A 15,615-nucleotide genomic window follows, 5' to 3' on the forward strand; every position below is an offset into this window, starting at 1 on the left:
TTCCTTTGACAAAAGGATCTTACATTCAGGGTGTCAGCAGAGACAAATCTCCTATTAACTTGAGGGCGATTGATCGTGATTGGCTGTATCCACTCACGTCACGTGTGTGCGTCCATGATGGAGACGTGCTCCAGATTAATGAGTCGGTTTATTAATAGCTTCTCAGGGTATTTATGGAGTGCCCCAGTTGTGTGCCTGCTCCTACCGGGGCTCATTTTTGGGTTTTCACTGCCACCTTGTGGATTTGGGGGTATTTGATCTGCGTCCTTCCACTTTCACCACGGGAAACAGCTTTGCTGTTCAAACTTGGTGTTAAAAAGGAGGGTCTTTTTTTTGGGGGGAGGGGGTTGTTTGTTTTTCTGTTTATATATATGTTAATAATACTTGAGTCACGTGCATTTGTTTAATGACACTGGAAATTAAGTCAAATAAAATGGATTTATTTCTCCTCAGCTCGTTGCGCCGAGGTGCTAAAAATCGCTCAAGTGCTCGGAGAAATTGTCTAATAAATTAACGAAGGCAGTTATAGAAATGTTGAATTTGATTGTCGTCCTTTTGTTTCTCCTCCCCCGAGAACAAACCCAACGATCTCCCCTCTCCTCCCCTCCCCTCCCCTCCCCTCTTCGATCTTCATCCCTCCTCACATCGCCCGATGTGTCGCTCATGGCATCAAACTTCACGTCCGTGACCGGGATTTAAACCACACCCGCATACATCTGGTGGGTGGTGGAGGTGGGGTGGGTGGGAAAAAGTCACACTTGAAGCGCCGGAAGCTACGTCTTTCAGTGTCCGGCACCTGCAGACACCCTGCAGACGCGTCTGCTTCTCAGACATGCAGCACCGGTGGAGGTAGAGCTCTCCGTGACACAGGAGGCTCGCTGTAGATATCAGTAAATCATAGGCACTTGGAGGAAAAAGCAAGGTCACCTTGTGTGTGCGTGTGTGTGCGTGTGTGTTGGATCTGCCGGAGATCAGCACAGGTTTTCCCCTGCAGTTGGAGTGTAACCGAGGAGGCAGCAGGCTCTCTCCCAGGACTTTTTCTGCTCTAAAAATACACTACTTTTTTTTTTTTTTTTTTTTAATATATATTTTTTGGTTGTTGTTACTGTTTTTGTCGTGGAGAGGTGCACCTGTTTCACCTGGAGCTATTCCATCACGGTGAGTGCGACCATTCGTTTGCCTTTTAAATCCAAAACCACCAAGTCAACTCCTTTGCCCAACGTCATCCCACAAGCTCTAACAGGTGTTTTGTAATAAGGTTTTTATTTCAGCGCAGTGCAGCGGATCAGACTGTTATCTGTTATGTGTTGACAAGTTGCATATGTACAGGTGGTTTGTTGCACAGTTTAAATATCTCTGAGGTAAAAAAAAAAAAAAAAAAAAAAAATCCTCTAGTCTCTGCTTTTATGGATGGAGAGATGCACATAGTCTGCATCATGGTCAACAATGCAAGAATCACCTTGGGCTGGTGACACTTTAAAATCCCAACGACTGATGGGTATATTGAAGCTTTTCTGTAAATGATTATTATTAATATAATTATGACAATATTCATTCGTTTGTTTGTTAAAATTATTTGGATTTTTTTTTTTTTTTCAATTGCTTGTTTGGTTTTTCCCCACCACGTCCGTTTTGGTGACGAGACAGCAGCTGTTGTCACAATTGCTTTTGATGTGAACGATTAGCGACGCTTTTTTTTTTATATACTGAGGATGACAAACGTGGCCAAAATCCATCCATCCATCTATCCATCCATCCAGGTCAAGATCAAGATGCCAGCCTGGCACTGGCCATCACCTGCTTAAAGCAGGTGCACGTCAGGAGATTTTTTTTTATTTTTTTTCATCTGCAATTGATATTTGTTTCAATTGTTATTTTTCCTCATTAGAGGGGAGAGCCAATCAGACAGACTGTCCATGTGTGCAGCTGGACAATATCAGTGTTTCTCTCGTTGTTTCAAAGGAGTATTTTTTGGGGGGGCTCTTTTTTTTCCCTCTTTCACAGTATAAGGAGAGAATTTTGGGGAGGTTGCAGACACACGCGCGCAGGGTGTCACAGGGTGTCTGAGGTGCGGACTTTGGCACAGGGTCTCGGGAGTGATGGCGGCGTCTGCACCCTCCTCCTCCTCCACCTCCTCCACCACCACCGCCTCCTCCACCGGCGGCGGCGCACCGGATCCCAACTCGGCGAATTTACGACCGCTGGGCTCAAGTAGGTGCATCACAAATAAAATCCCCTTTATTTCTCCACCACGTGCGCTATTTACTTTGCGGGCGACGCCATTAATCATTTCCATCCAGGGGGGGGGGGAGAGAAAGAGGAGGGTGGGAGGCGGGGGGAATCACATTGACACACACACACACACACACACACACACACACACACACACACACACACGCACGCACGCACGCACGCACCGCTGCCATCCATGAACGGCTTCTTCCTTCGCCGCAAATAACCGCCGATGCGTTTCATGCACCGCGCACGGACCCCCCAGCGTGTGCATGACGGACGGATGGTGTTGTCAGGGGCCGATGTCCTCCGCCAGCGTGACTGTAACACTGAGGGCAATTAGCCCGCAATGCAAGCCAAAGCCTGCACCACCGGAGCAAATTATTGTTGCTGCAGCATTAACATCCCAGAATAAAAAATAACAAACGGGCAAATTATTGAGGAATTGTTCGAATTATTGGAGAAAAAATACTTTCTTCTTTGCTACAATATATTCCTAAAATACAATTTCCTAATTTAATTGTGCATGATATCATTTTTTGTTTGTTTTTGTTTGTTTTTTTTGCTTTTTGCTTTTTGCATGCATCCACGTCCATGCCATCCGTAACACGCGCTGGCTTTCATGGAAAAGCATGCAAAATTGCCCCTGAAGTGGCTGTTAATTCGGTCATACTAAATTGCCCCTAATGGCATCGTAGACTGCTGGAAAAGACTGGAGGGAAGGGAGGAGGAGGGGGGGGGAGTGAGGGCAGGGGGCACACTGTGTAACCACTAAAGCCTGTCGTTGTCATCTGGACTGGCAAGCAAAAGAAGAAAATAATCCTGACTCTTTATAAAGACTTGGGGGAGGAGGGTAGAGGAGGGGGTGTTTGTTTAAAACCCTGCTGCTGCTGCTGCTGCTGCTGCTGCAGGTGTTAAATGTGCTCCTGCAGGAAATAGACAAAAAAATAAAACCAATTTTGTTTTTACTATCCATTTTAAAACGGTATTCGCCTCGCCTGTGTTTGACTGAATGACTACGTGTGTGAGGGGGTTCTTTTTTTTTTGTTGCTCACTATTATCAGGCCCATGCAGAAACGGCCTCTTTTTCTGCCTTCCAGTGGCGGCGCCTGTGCAGACGAATGTTGTGCTGCTGTGTACGTGTCGTCTGCTCGCACCAACCTTGTTGTTTCCTCTGATTCCTTTTTTCCCCTCCTTCTTTTGTCGTTCTTGTTTTTGCGTCTTTGTTGTCACCCTCTGGCTTGGAGGGAGGGATGGAGGGAGGGATGGAGGAGAACCAACACAGCGAGGGCTGCGTCCAATGAGCTGAGTGAGGAGGGCAATGATTTGTCTAATGATCCAAAGCAAAGGGTTAAACTGGGATGTGGGAATGGGACTGCCTCACCCCCTGCACCCCCACTCCCCCCTCCCTCCCCCCGAAAAAAACAAAAAACACTCCTTTTGAGGATTTTGGTCCAGCGTGCGCTTTTTTTGGCCAACCCCCACCGTGGCTGCACGCGCCAGATAAGGCGCTAATTCTCTCTATCTGTCACCGGGCAGCCGCTCCGCGTCCACCGACTGCTCGCATTCTGACGCCATCTATTCACTCCATTAGATCGTCAGTGCTGGCGCGGATTCAAAAGGCCCTAATTAATTTGAAGCCCCTATAGGTCATGGATGGTGACACATGGACGGCAGCGGGAAAGAGGCTAGAACGCGCGTCCAGGCCCCCCTCCCCCCAACCCCACCCACCCACGCACCCCACCCCGGAGCACAGCTTTAATGTTTGAATAATCTCCCCCAGACAAGCAGAGTGGGGGGGCTATTTTTTTTTTTTTTTCTACCTTTCACCACTTTCCATCCATTCCCGTCATTAAATCACTCGGCGTTCATAACAAGGGAACGGTGATGCCGAGAAGGGAAGGGCTGCTCGGGCTGCTCCGAGGCCCGCTGACTGCTGCGTGTGTTCCCAATCCTTGCAGGCTATGACGCGTGGTGCGGTGTCGCTCACGGATGTACCAGAAAACTGGGGATGAAAATATGTGGTAAGTTTGCCTCTTTCTTTTTGGTATAACCATTTTTGGAAAGCATAAATGTCAGCCATTGTGTTTGTTTGATGACTGCAAAATGAGGCCTCCGGTATTTAATAAAAAGGAAAATGTATTATTTCTTTTTAAATTTGATGATTTTTAAAAAAATATATATATATTGTTTTTTGTTTTTTTTTAAATAATCGCTTTTAAACTATTTTTTCTCAAGTATTTTTTTTTGCCACCACACAACCAAAAATAAATGGGCCGACAGTGAAAGACATGGATCACTGCGCAGCGCAATTTACCAGGGCGTTTCTCTGGCCGACACGTTTCACCGGTTTCTCCACGGCCTTTCAATTGAGTCATAAACACTTTAAAGCAGGTAATGAGATGTAAAAGCAGATAATACATTCTACGTTATTCAAATCAGATATACCAAAAAAAAAACAAAAAACGGCGGCAGCAGCGGGATGCACTCGTTTTTCGACTACTCGGTTATATTCCTGCAAAATGCAGCGGCACTCAAGGCAGCAGCATCCTCGACAGGCTTTGCTGTGATTTGTTTGGCTACCGGCTACTGTTGCTGTTGTCTTCCACACCGGCGCGCACGCCGTCGGCGGATCTTTACCAAGAATTTATAGCCGCTATACGTGACAGCGATTTGTTGTTGCTTGGCTGGAGTTTGATGCTGATGTCATCGAGCTCAGCCTCCCAGAGGCCTCCGCCCACATAGAACTCCCAGTGATGGGACGCGGGTCGTGTATATATATAAAGGCAGAGTGTGCGGGGTGACTGGAGACACAAGTTGGAGATGGCAGTGGGGAATTCTAATTATCAGGAGTAATTGAGTTGTTTATCTCCACTCCCCCACTTGAACCAAAAGAAAACAGAAACCCAACATGTGTGAGAATTGTAACCAGCCCGCGGACTCCTCTCCATCCTGCAAACGTTTAGGGTTTTTGCAGAAGAACAACAGTCTGGAGGAGAGGAGCAGGATCGTGAGCTCTCTGAAGGAGCGCGCCGCCAAGAACCTGCTGTCATGCGACAACAGCGGCGGCGGGGAGGCGCGCTTCAGACGCACAGAGACCGACTTCTCCAACCTGTTCGCCAGAGGTAAGCTGAGACAAATATGAAAACAAAAAGAAAAATGCGTGACGTGACATAAATCGTGCTGTTGACCTTAGAAAAACGCTGCAAAATTCAGCATTGTACGTATATATGCACTGTAAAGAAATTATGGTGGATACATGCAATTATTAATCAATCATATTTTTTTTGTCAGTGTATCAAAATATGCAATTATTGTTGAAATAAGAAACCAACATGCCTATTTTGTGTTGTAGTTGGTGTTTTTCAAAGTTTTTAAATGTTTAGCTTATTTCAAACATGCATGTTCGTTGCATATTAGTACATCACATCTTTGCAATTTTACAATCAACATGTTCAAAAGGAGGAGGAAGAAGCAGAGCTTATTGCATCCTCTTTTCACAGCAGTTACTAATACGTCTGTTCACTTTCCGTATGTCGTTGACCAATCATAAAAGAAAAATGTTAGGAAATACAATCGTTAAGTTGACAGACATTTGTTGTTTGCTGCCAATTCATCAGTTGTGTTGTTGCCCACCAGAAAAAAAAACGAGTTGTCACTAGATATCAAAATTAAGAAACGAAAAAAAAAACCAACCCTTCAACATGAGGGATGTCAACAATCCAATGTATTCTGCAGATCTGCTGCCAGCCAAAAATGGAGAAGAGCAGACCATGCAGTTCCTGCTGGAGGTGGTGGAGATCCTCACCAACTACGTGCGGAAGACCTTTGACAGGTCCACCAAGGTGCTGGACTTCCACCACCCTCACCAGCTCCTGGAGGGCATGGAGGGCTTCAACCTGGAGCTGTCTGACCAGCCTGAGTCCCTGGAGCAGATCCTGGTGGACTGCAGGGACACCCTGAAATACGGCGTTAGGACAGGTGAGGGGAACAACAGAGGCCCCGAGGCTCCTGCCGCGATCAATGCCTCTCATTAGTTTACATGCCAGCGTAATGATTACAGATAAGCCATTTTCTCTGGGGGCGGGGGGGGGGGGCCTCCATCGTATGATTAATTGTTTTCTGGGGGCTTTGTGTCTTGCTTTATTGTTTCTTTATCAAACGGCAGGTCATCCCAGGTTCTTCAACCAGCTGTCCACCGGATTGGACATCGTCGGGCTGGCGGGCGAGTGGCTCACCTCCACAGCCAACACCAACATGTGAGTGGAGTTGAAAACTGACCTGCTAGGCTTTTAAATCATCTCCGCAGTCCCCTGCACACAGTCACGCACTTAAGTACTGAATAGAGGGAATAAGGTCTATATGCAGGGGGTCGTTAAGCTCATCTCCTATTACCTTTTCAGCCATAAATGCCACCCCCCCCCCCTCTCCTTTAATTCCACGTGCGGGGAATCTCTTTAGTTTTATATGACAGTTGGTAATTACTGTCTGCGGCTGCCTGCACACTTTAATGGCTTGCCAATCACGCAGGGGGAAAATAGAAAACACTAAAGGAGACATTTGCACAGCGACTCCCCACAATACTGCCAGCGCTCGCCAGCGCCTGGCCGCACAACTCGGCCCCGCAGGCAAAACTAAATTGCATATTGATTCGCACGCACGGCGTTACATGCTGTCTTTGTTTCGTCCGCCGCCACTTCCTGTGACATAACAATGCCAGGAGCGCGGGGGAGCATCTGTACGCAGCGTGAGCAGCCGTCACTGTGACATTTGCCACTTGAGTAAGCCCCTCTCCTTTGTGCGGCGCTCACTCCCGGTCGGGAGAGTGTCGGCAGGCCGACTTTATTTGATCGCACTGAGGTGTGTAAGAGTCTGCTTAGCCCGCCCGACTGGCTGCCGCGTGACGATTAACGGCAGTAATCCCGGGTTTGAGTCAAGTCATCTTTATCTGCCATTAGGTTTCCCCCCGCTGCTGTGAATCTAGCAAGATAGTGGAGTCAAAGGATGATTTAATGTCACAGACTTTGAGGTTGACATTGAGCATCCTTTGTCTCGCAATATGGACGTTTCTAACAAAAAAGTGTAATGACAAAAAAATCAATGAAATTCCGAAAAGGAATCGTTCAGACCATTTAAATCAAAGGTGTCAAACTTGGGCCTTATAATTATATTTGGCCCGCGAGGCAACACCAAAAGATGACGAGAGCTGTCCTGCCAGTATTATACAGCACATGTACCGCTAATACGACAAATCTTAGAACGCTCTGCTGGTATTTTGGCACATCAATCAGGACAGAACCCAAAAACATCCTGTTTGGGTCCAGATGAAAGGTTTCACTGTAATATCTTGAGAACAATTTTTTTTCCAATAAATATCAATGTTTCCCTGTGACTTTGTTCAAGTTTTAAATGTTGGCCCCCACTGTGTGTTTGAGTTTGTCGTAGCTGATTCAAGTATACATTTTGCACAATGTTATTAACAACCATTCACTAGCTCAAATGGAAGCAAACCAGTGATTTCTGGTTCCAAACCAGTTGACACCAGCGTTGCTTTTTTCGAGAGCAGCCGCAGCCGTCCTCATACTGGCAAACGCTGAGCGCAGATGTTTTGAGGTGGCGGGGTGGAGGTTGCTTACGTTCTTGTAATTTACCTTTATTAATGACTCCATCAACCCTAATTACCGCTGGCAGATATTGACTGACACTATTAGGCTGACAATCACTTTCAGGTCTTGCGTAATGGGAGCGAGCGAGCGTCGCCTGCACGAACGAGCGCAGAGAAATTAATGTGCGACATCTGCGAGGTGGCATCTGACTTGTTTGGTGTTTCTCTTTTTCTTCCCCTCCATGTAGCTGTGAGCTGAAGACGCTCTGGGGCAAAATGTGGCACTCTCACGTGTTCCACCCATCACTGTGCTTCCTTTGCATGAATGGACAAATACTTAAGTCATTGGAAGAATTAGAATCAGTGAGGGGGGGGGGGATGGACGCAGTTGCTGACGCCAGATTGAATCGACTGTGCTTCCCTTTGGGGCAAATAGGGTTTTTAATATGCTTTAATGGTGAGAGGAAATCTATATATTCGACGGGATCAAGTATGAAAAACAGTCCGCGCACCCGAAACAGCTCAGCTTTGTCGCCTAACAGAAGCACCAATTTCCGTTTTTCTCTCCTGTTTAAATCCCTTCAATCGGTCATTACTTATCGTTGGAAAATTGTCGCATCAATTTCTTCACTGAATTCACAAAAGAATTGTGTGTCTAGTGATAAAAACCCAATGACAGCCACCATGCAACAAACAGACAGACATTTTTGTACCAAATGTTCATTCGGGAAATGACGAAGTCTCTCGGCTCAGGTTGAAATGCCTTTCATGTGGTTCTAGGTTCACCTACGAGATTGCTCCCGTCTTTGTGCTCATGGAGCAGCTGACCCTGAAGAAAATGAAGGAGATTGTTGGCTGGCCTGGTGGAGAGGGAGATGGGATATTTTCTCCAGGTCTGTGCGGAAGTTGTGACTAAAAAAAGACTGAAAAAGTCAGGGCTCCAGGGCTGAAAAATGCCTGTGGTGTTATGTCATCTTTTCACACAAGGGCTTTCTTAATTTCTGCTTTATTTAATTCACCTTCATGCTTCATTCAAACACTGTGACATTGTAGTTCTAAATGTGGAATTCAGAAATGCATTTACAAATACATCTAGTACATAACCAAAACATAACAACAAGCTCAAAAAACATGCTGTTGTCCTGCAGGGGGCGCCATCTCAAACATGTACAGCGTGATGATTGCCAGATACAAGTTCTTCCCTGAGGTCAAGACCAAAGGCATGGCAGCTGCACCGCGACTGGTCCTCTTCACCTCAGAGCATGTTGGTCCCACTCTATATCACACACTATCAACCACTATCATTTCTAGGTTGAATCCAACTTGACTTACGACCCCTCCGACGAACCCCCTCTCCTCTTTTGACAGAGCCACTACTCCATCAAGAAAGCCAGCGCAGCTCTGGGTTTTGGGACAGAGAACCTCATCCTGCTGGACACTGACGACAGGTTTTCTATTTTAATTGTTAACCGGCAAACTTCCCGCTGGGAAACACATCCTGAGTGGGCTTGATTTCTTGCTACCCTTTGTTTTCCAGAGGGAGAGTCATCCCTGCTGGCCTGGAAGCCAAAGTAATAGAGGCCAAACAGAAGGTGACTCACAGAAACTCCAGCTTAGAAATCAACTTTGCCACTGATAACTGCTACTACTGATAACTCCACTGGCTTTGCCTGAAACAAAGCCAGTTTACACAACTGCTTTGGGATATTCTGAGTATCTTTGAGAACATTATGAAATGAATACTTGAGCATAAGTAAATACCCCATGAATGAGATGTAAGATTAATTCAGATTAATCAAATTAGTTGCCTCATTGTCTCATAGTTTTGCAGTTATTCTTTAAGCCAGTGAGCTTGCCTTCTGCTAATCACTACAAAAACACTGTGTTTGTTTGTCTTTTTATTAAATTGAAACACCATGTCCCTATTGCAGGGTTACGTTCCCATGTATGTGAATGCCACCGCCGGCACCACCGTCTACGGTGCCTTTGACCCCATCAATGAAATCGCAGACATCTGCGAGAAGTACAACATGTGGCTCCATGTGGACGTGAGACAATCTTGAAAATATTCTTCTACATTCCGCCGCGTTAGACGCCCACGCGTCGTCTTCCTGTGTGGTTAAACTGTGCCGTGTCCTGTGCAGGGTGCGTGGGGAGGAGGTCTGCTGATGTCCAGGAAGCACCGACACAAGCTGAGTGGAATCGAGAGGTGAGAGGTTAAAAAAAACAAGAAATGAATGCGGACATTGAAAAGATTAAGGACATCATCAGATTCTCGTCAATAGGGGGTTTAATTAGTGGAAGCGTATTGTAGGAACACAATGGTAACCAAATGGGTTTGCAGCCTCTCTTTAAAACTGTATCTTTTCAAAGGTTCAAGTCAACACTTTTTTTTTGTTGCACGCACACACGCCCACGGCACCATGTTTACTGTTCTAATATCCGCCCAGGGCCAACTCAGTCACCTGGAACCCCCATAAAATGATGGGAGTGCCACTGCAGTGCTCTGCCATTCTGGTCAGGGAGAGGGTGAGTGTGTTTCTCTTCATGCCTCGCCAACACGCTGGACTCGCCGCACACGCTGGCGCCTTAGCTCTTCCAAAAGAGCGGCGCTCACCAAGACTCCTCTGGGCTTTTAGGGATTACTGCAGGGCTGCAACTCCATGTGCGCCGGCTACCTCTTCCAGCAGGACAAGCAGTACGACGTGGGCTACGACACGGGCGACAAGGCCATCCAGTGCGGGCGACACGTCGACATCTTCAAGTTCTGGCTTATGTGGAAGGCAAAGGTTTGAATATTTGTTCGTTTTTCCATCCTGAATGTTTTTTGGCTTGTAATGTGTGTAAATGTTTACAATGTGGACTCTATCTATCAATCTATCAATCTATCAATCAATCTATCTATCTATCAATCTATCAATCTATCTATCTATCAATCTATCTATCTATCTATCTATCTATCTATCTATCCATCTATCTATCAATCAATCTATCTATCTATCTATCTATCTATCTATCTATCAATATATCAATCTATCTATCTATCTATCTATCTATCTATCTATCTATCTATCAATCTATCTATCTATCTATCTATCTATCTATCAATCTATCTATCTATCTATCTATCTATCTATCTATCTATCAATCTATCTATCTATCTATCTATCTATCTATCTATCTATCAATATATCAATCTATCTATCTATCTATCTATCTATCTATCTATCAATCTATCTATCTATCTATCTATCTATCTATCTATCTATCTATCTATCTATCTATCTATCTATCTATCTATCTAACAGGGAACAGTAGGATTCGAACAGCATATTGACAAGTGCCTGGATCTGTCAGCCTACCTTTACAATAAGATAAAGAATCGAGAGGGCTACGAGATGGTTTTCAAAACAGAGGTGAGATAATTACTTCCCGCTATTATTCTGGCGCTAATTACAGCAATTGTTGCAGAGACACTGATGGGGGCGTCTTATTAGGCATTTTTATTCTCAGATATCACCTGTTTGGTTTTTTTTTGTTGCTTATTGTTGTTGACTGCCATAGAATTTATAGTAGCTTCTCTTTGCTTTGGGATTGATTGAGTCGTTTTACACTGCTGACAGGTTGACAAGAAAAGGTAGGATTACAGAAGGCTGTATTTTTTTTTTGCTATCGCCGCTCATTAGAAATGCTGTTCCCCATTTTCTCTTATCAGCCGCAGCACACTAATGTGTGTTTCTGGTATTTGCCGCCGAGTCTGCGTGACTTGCCCGACGACGAGGAGAAGCGGGAGAGATTGCACAAGGTAATGACTCATCCATCTGCCTCCAGTCCTGCACCACCCCTCCCGCCCACTCGGATTGAACCGCACGGTGTCGACTCACATTCAGAGAGTCATACAGTGAGATCAGAGGCGACTATGTGCATCTCCGACAGGTGGCCCCGAAGATCAAGGCAATGATGATGGAGTCCGGGACCACCATGGTGGGTTACCAGCCCCAAGGAGACAAAGTCAACTTCTTCCGCATGGTCATCTCCAACCCCGCTGCCACCAGGTCGGACATCGACTTCCTGACTGAGGAGATTGAACGACTGGGGAACGATTTGTAAGACGCACACCTGAATCCTTTTCCTCCCCGCCCCTCTGGAGAAACCTCTGCCTTGGCTTCATGCTCCCTCTGTCTCCTAAAATATTGACATTGCTAATCAGTGTCTCAGCAGCGAGGACCTTTAATTCCAGTGTTTTGCACAAAGTTGTCCTGATAGAATAAGTCAATGTGTCAAAACTTTGCAGGAAGTCAGGAAAGCACAGCAGTCTGGAAATTTGAAACTTTTCCAGAGTTGCAAGAATATCGGAGTACTTGGGAGGGATTCCCATTGTATTATTTTACTGTTTGACTGTGTGTAAAAACATGACAACAAGACTGATCAAATATTTTTCCACAAGCATCGGAGCGCCGTATAGGGAGCCCTACTGCATTGCCATGAACAGTATTGATGTAATATTAAAGTGCTGTCTGTAGGTGCTCCATGTCGTCTGTGTAACAGAATGCACCGCCGCGTCGTGCTCTCGCATAACCTCCCTTTGATATCGCATTAGTGGGAATATATAACACAAGCCAGTGTTCCTATAGACTTTGTGCAGATTGTGTATAGTACTGTTACCTTGACTTTGTGCCAAATGTGTCCCAGTCTTACAGTGAGAAAAAAAAAACCCTATATGTAATTCAACCTTACAGTATTGTATGTGACAGATGGATCCCTTTATTTATATGCAGAGGTCATACATGTGAATAGGTTTCCCGCAGCTCTGCTCCATTTGGTGGCGTTTCCTCCTTTCTGTTTGGAGACTCTGCTGTACTAGACTCTATGTCAAAGTGTTTTAAAACCACATTGAGGAAATTTTAGTGCGTTTTGTGAACCAAAGAATGGTTTAGTCCCACGTACAAACGTGTACGCCGGCCCTTTTACCTCCCTTATGGATAGATTCAGATATTTGTATATGAGGCTCCTGAGCACTCCAATGCTTAACTTTAGTGCAATCTATGTTGTGTAATTGTGCAACGTCATTGTGATTCACTGACCCAATATTGTGGGGACACCACGTGGAGGACGCACGGCGGATAGTGCGGTTGCCAGGGCTTTGTTATTGATGAAAAGCACAACGCAAAACCATTTTTCATGGGGCAGCCTTTATTCTATGGACGTATGATTGTATGATAGCTGTGTTACGTGGAGTAAGACTATATAATATGCAAGATTTTATTTCTCACAGCACACACTGAACGGGCAAACCTTTAAGTTGAGAGGAAGCGTGTGCAGGTGTAAGTGAACTCTAAGGCTTGCTTGAGTGATCAGACGCACAGTATCTAATATAATAGTAAAGAATTTATTATCAGGTGTACACTCCTGACCTATAGCAGGATAAACCTATCCCTTGTTAAATCCAATGTAGGCACTTTAAAAGTCTCACCTTCAATTGCTGAGTATCCCTGTTGTTCCCACAGAATCAATAGAGACCCAAGCTCTCTCTGTGAGTGGATGTTTTTTTTTTTTCTGCGGCTTGCATTTGAAATTTGAAAAAAATAAACATGTATGAGACAAACACGGTAGAAGACCTCGGTTCATTGACTTTGCCTTTTAGATGATTATTTTTTTCTGCATGAAAATGAAAAGAAATACGCACAGAGGTGTGAGCGTGAGTCGATGTTCCACCTTTGGCAGTGATGCCATTTTTCATATGCATTTTTTTTTTCCCACGACAGGGCGGTCATGGAAAACAAAATATTCTGTTTTCTGATTGTACGATTTTCTTCTTAGCTGGCTCAAAAGAAAAAGTAGAAGAAAATAAGTGATCAGAAAAGAAAATCATTTCAATGTGATAAATGACAATGATGAGATGTTTGATTAGACCAATCAAGACAAAAACTTCTGAGTGTTTATGCCAAGAAATGCAAATAAAGGTACATCTGCGTTTTCATTTTTTTTCTTCTAAAAAGTTTTACTTTCAGTTTTTTTTTTTTTAAATACACAAGCATAGATAAATATGGATTCTTTAAACATTTTCTACCTATTTTTCCGGTCCACCCGCCTGTCACCGGCCATCGGTCAGATTAATCACCCCGGAGGGTCTTTTTATTGGCTCATCTCACAGCTGAGGTTTCATGAGCAGCCCACTGCCAATGCCTTCACTCTCCTCATTACTCACACTTTTAAGATATTCATCATAAAAGGCATTAGAGTGTGCGCCTGCTGCTGCCGCTGCTGCTGCTGCGCCTATTTGGGGGGCTTTGCCTGGCTGCGTTTTATTCCGACACGGCCACGTTGAGAGAGACTGGCTGTCTGTGTGCTTCCATCCATCCTCCACCAGGCAGACGCTGCTGCCGCCGCCGCTGCTTTGTTTCATGCTTGAGTGCTGCAATCATTACGGACCCCCTTGTCACCGGCTGCTTTGTAAAGTCACAGGGAACAGAGGACTCAAGGCATAACCGCTCTGAGGATGAGGTAATAGAAATTATAACCTCTGACTTCCTGTCTCACCCAATGGGAAATTATTTATTTTATATATGTACATATGTATATAATAATTTCCCATTGGGTGAGACAGAAAGTCAGAGGTTATAATTTTTTTTATCATTTTGCATATATATATATATGTATATATATATATATGAACACACACACACACACACACACACACACACACACACACACACACACACACACACACACACACACACACAATGGACATCCTTATCACCACAGTTTAAAGGTCCTCAAGCATTACGTTGCGGCTAATTTGGAAGCAGGTGTTGGAGAACCTTAAAATGATTGAACCTAAATGAAACGGGGCCTTCAGCCAGTTTTTCACACTTTGTTACTTACCTCACACACAGATGAATCTCCATTAGCCCTCTAATGTTGCTAACACAGTCGTAAAACCAAAAGCAAATATCGGCCTCTTCACAGTTACATCTTTCCCAGGCAGTGGGGCCAGTATCAGTGTGTTTGCAGCTGAGGTAGGACAGCGGGATGGGGGGGTTCATCATCATACCTGATGACTACTATCACGCCCAGCGCTAAATACGAGTCTGATTAAGCATCGTCGAGTGGAAATCAGTCCGGCGTAATTACAGGGAGCCGGAGGAGTTGTGCTTTTGCAGCCGCCTCCGTCTCTTCAGGGTGTGTGGGCTGAACAGCCGACTGTGAAACACTTGATGTGTGTCTCTGTGGCCCGTAGGTCTGTTCACCCTCCATTTCACACCTGACACGCTCAGACAAGCACGCACGCACACACACACGCTCATCCATTAGAGTTCTGCAAATGAAACAAAAGGCTGTGAATTAAGTGGCTTCACTGCATTCCACTCTTCTTCTCGAGCATTCATTCTTCTTACATTACAGGCAGTGTTTCAGCAGGTGGCTTTGCATATTTCTCTCTCTCACACACACAAACCTTCTTTTCTCTCTCAGCTGTGTTTCCCCTTCTGTTTAATTCATCTGTGAATTTTACTGGTGGTTTTCCAGATCTATCGAACACCGCCCCCCGCCCCCCCCCCCCAACTCCCCCTCCTCACATCTTCCCCCCCTGTCCTTCCCCTGGGAATCATTGCCACATTAACTTCCTGATAGATCCTGACGTTCCCATTGTCTGAGGCCGGCCTAATGAAATGATGATGATGATATTGAATGCAGGTTTACTGCCAGCCGCGGTCGCTGCTTCTCTTCACATGTAGCTATGGCCTAGAAAGAAAAATAGTAAATTGTGATTATTCAGG

The 15,615-nt window shown here is 45.1% G+C and overlaps 1 protein-coding gene across 1 annotated transcript; it reads left to right on the top strand.

The window, feature by feature from the left end:
• Positions 1 to 659: 659 nt before the first annotated feature.
• Positions 660 to 13,468, top strand: LOC142897620 (glutamate decarboxylase 1-like). Its single transcript, XM_076040077.1, has 17 exons — positions 660 to 1,158; positions 2,005 to 2,211; positions 4,194 to 4,256; positions 5,199 to 5,357; positions 5,971 to 6,213; positions 6,401 to 6,491; positions 8,618 to 8,730; positions 8,986 to 9,101; positions 9,206 to 9,285; positions 9,375 to 9,429; positions 9,769 to 9,885; positions 9,982 to 10,046; positions 10,288 to 10,366; positions 10,477 to 10,626; positions 11,146 to 11,253; positions 11,553 to 11,642; positions 11,774 to 13,468. The coding sequence occupies exons 2-17, from the start codon at positions 2,100 to 2,102 to the stop codon at positions 11,945 to 11,947; spliced, it is 1,815 nt and encodes a 604-aa protein (XP_075896192.1). The 5' UTR covers positions 660 to 1,158; positions 2,005 to 2,099; the 3' UTR covers positions 11,948 to 13,468.
• The last annotated feature ends 2,147 nt before the right edge of the window (positions 13,469 to 15,615 follow it).

Source organism: Nelusetta ayraudi, unplaced genomic scaffold (genome assembly GCF_046127955.1).
Source record: "Nelusetta ayraudi isolate G7.1 ecotype Tasmania unplaced genomic scaffold, CSIRO-AGI_Nayr_v1 ptg000060l, whole genome shotgun sequence".
NCBI classification, from domain to species: Eukaryota; Metazoa; Chordata; class Actinopteri; order Tetraodontiformes; family Monacanthidae; genus Nelusetta; species Nelusetta ayraudi.

Coding starts and splice junctions, on each gene's coding strand:
- LOC142897620 (XM_076040077.1), top strand. CDS start 2,100: ATGGCGGCGTCTGCACCCTCCTCCTCCTCCACCTCCTCCACCACCACC. Junction 6,492..8,617: donor TCCACAGCCAACACCAACAT/GTGAGTGGAGTT, acceptor ATGTGGTTCTAG/GTTCACCTACGAGATTGCTC. Junction 8,731..8,985: donor AGATGGGATATTTTCTCCAG/GTCTGTGCGGAA, acceptor GTTGTCCTGCAG/GGGGCGCCATCTCAAACATG.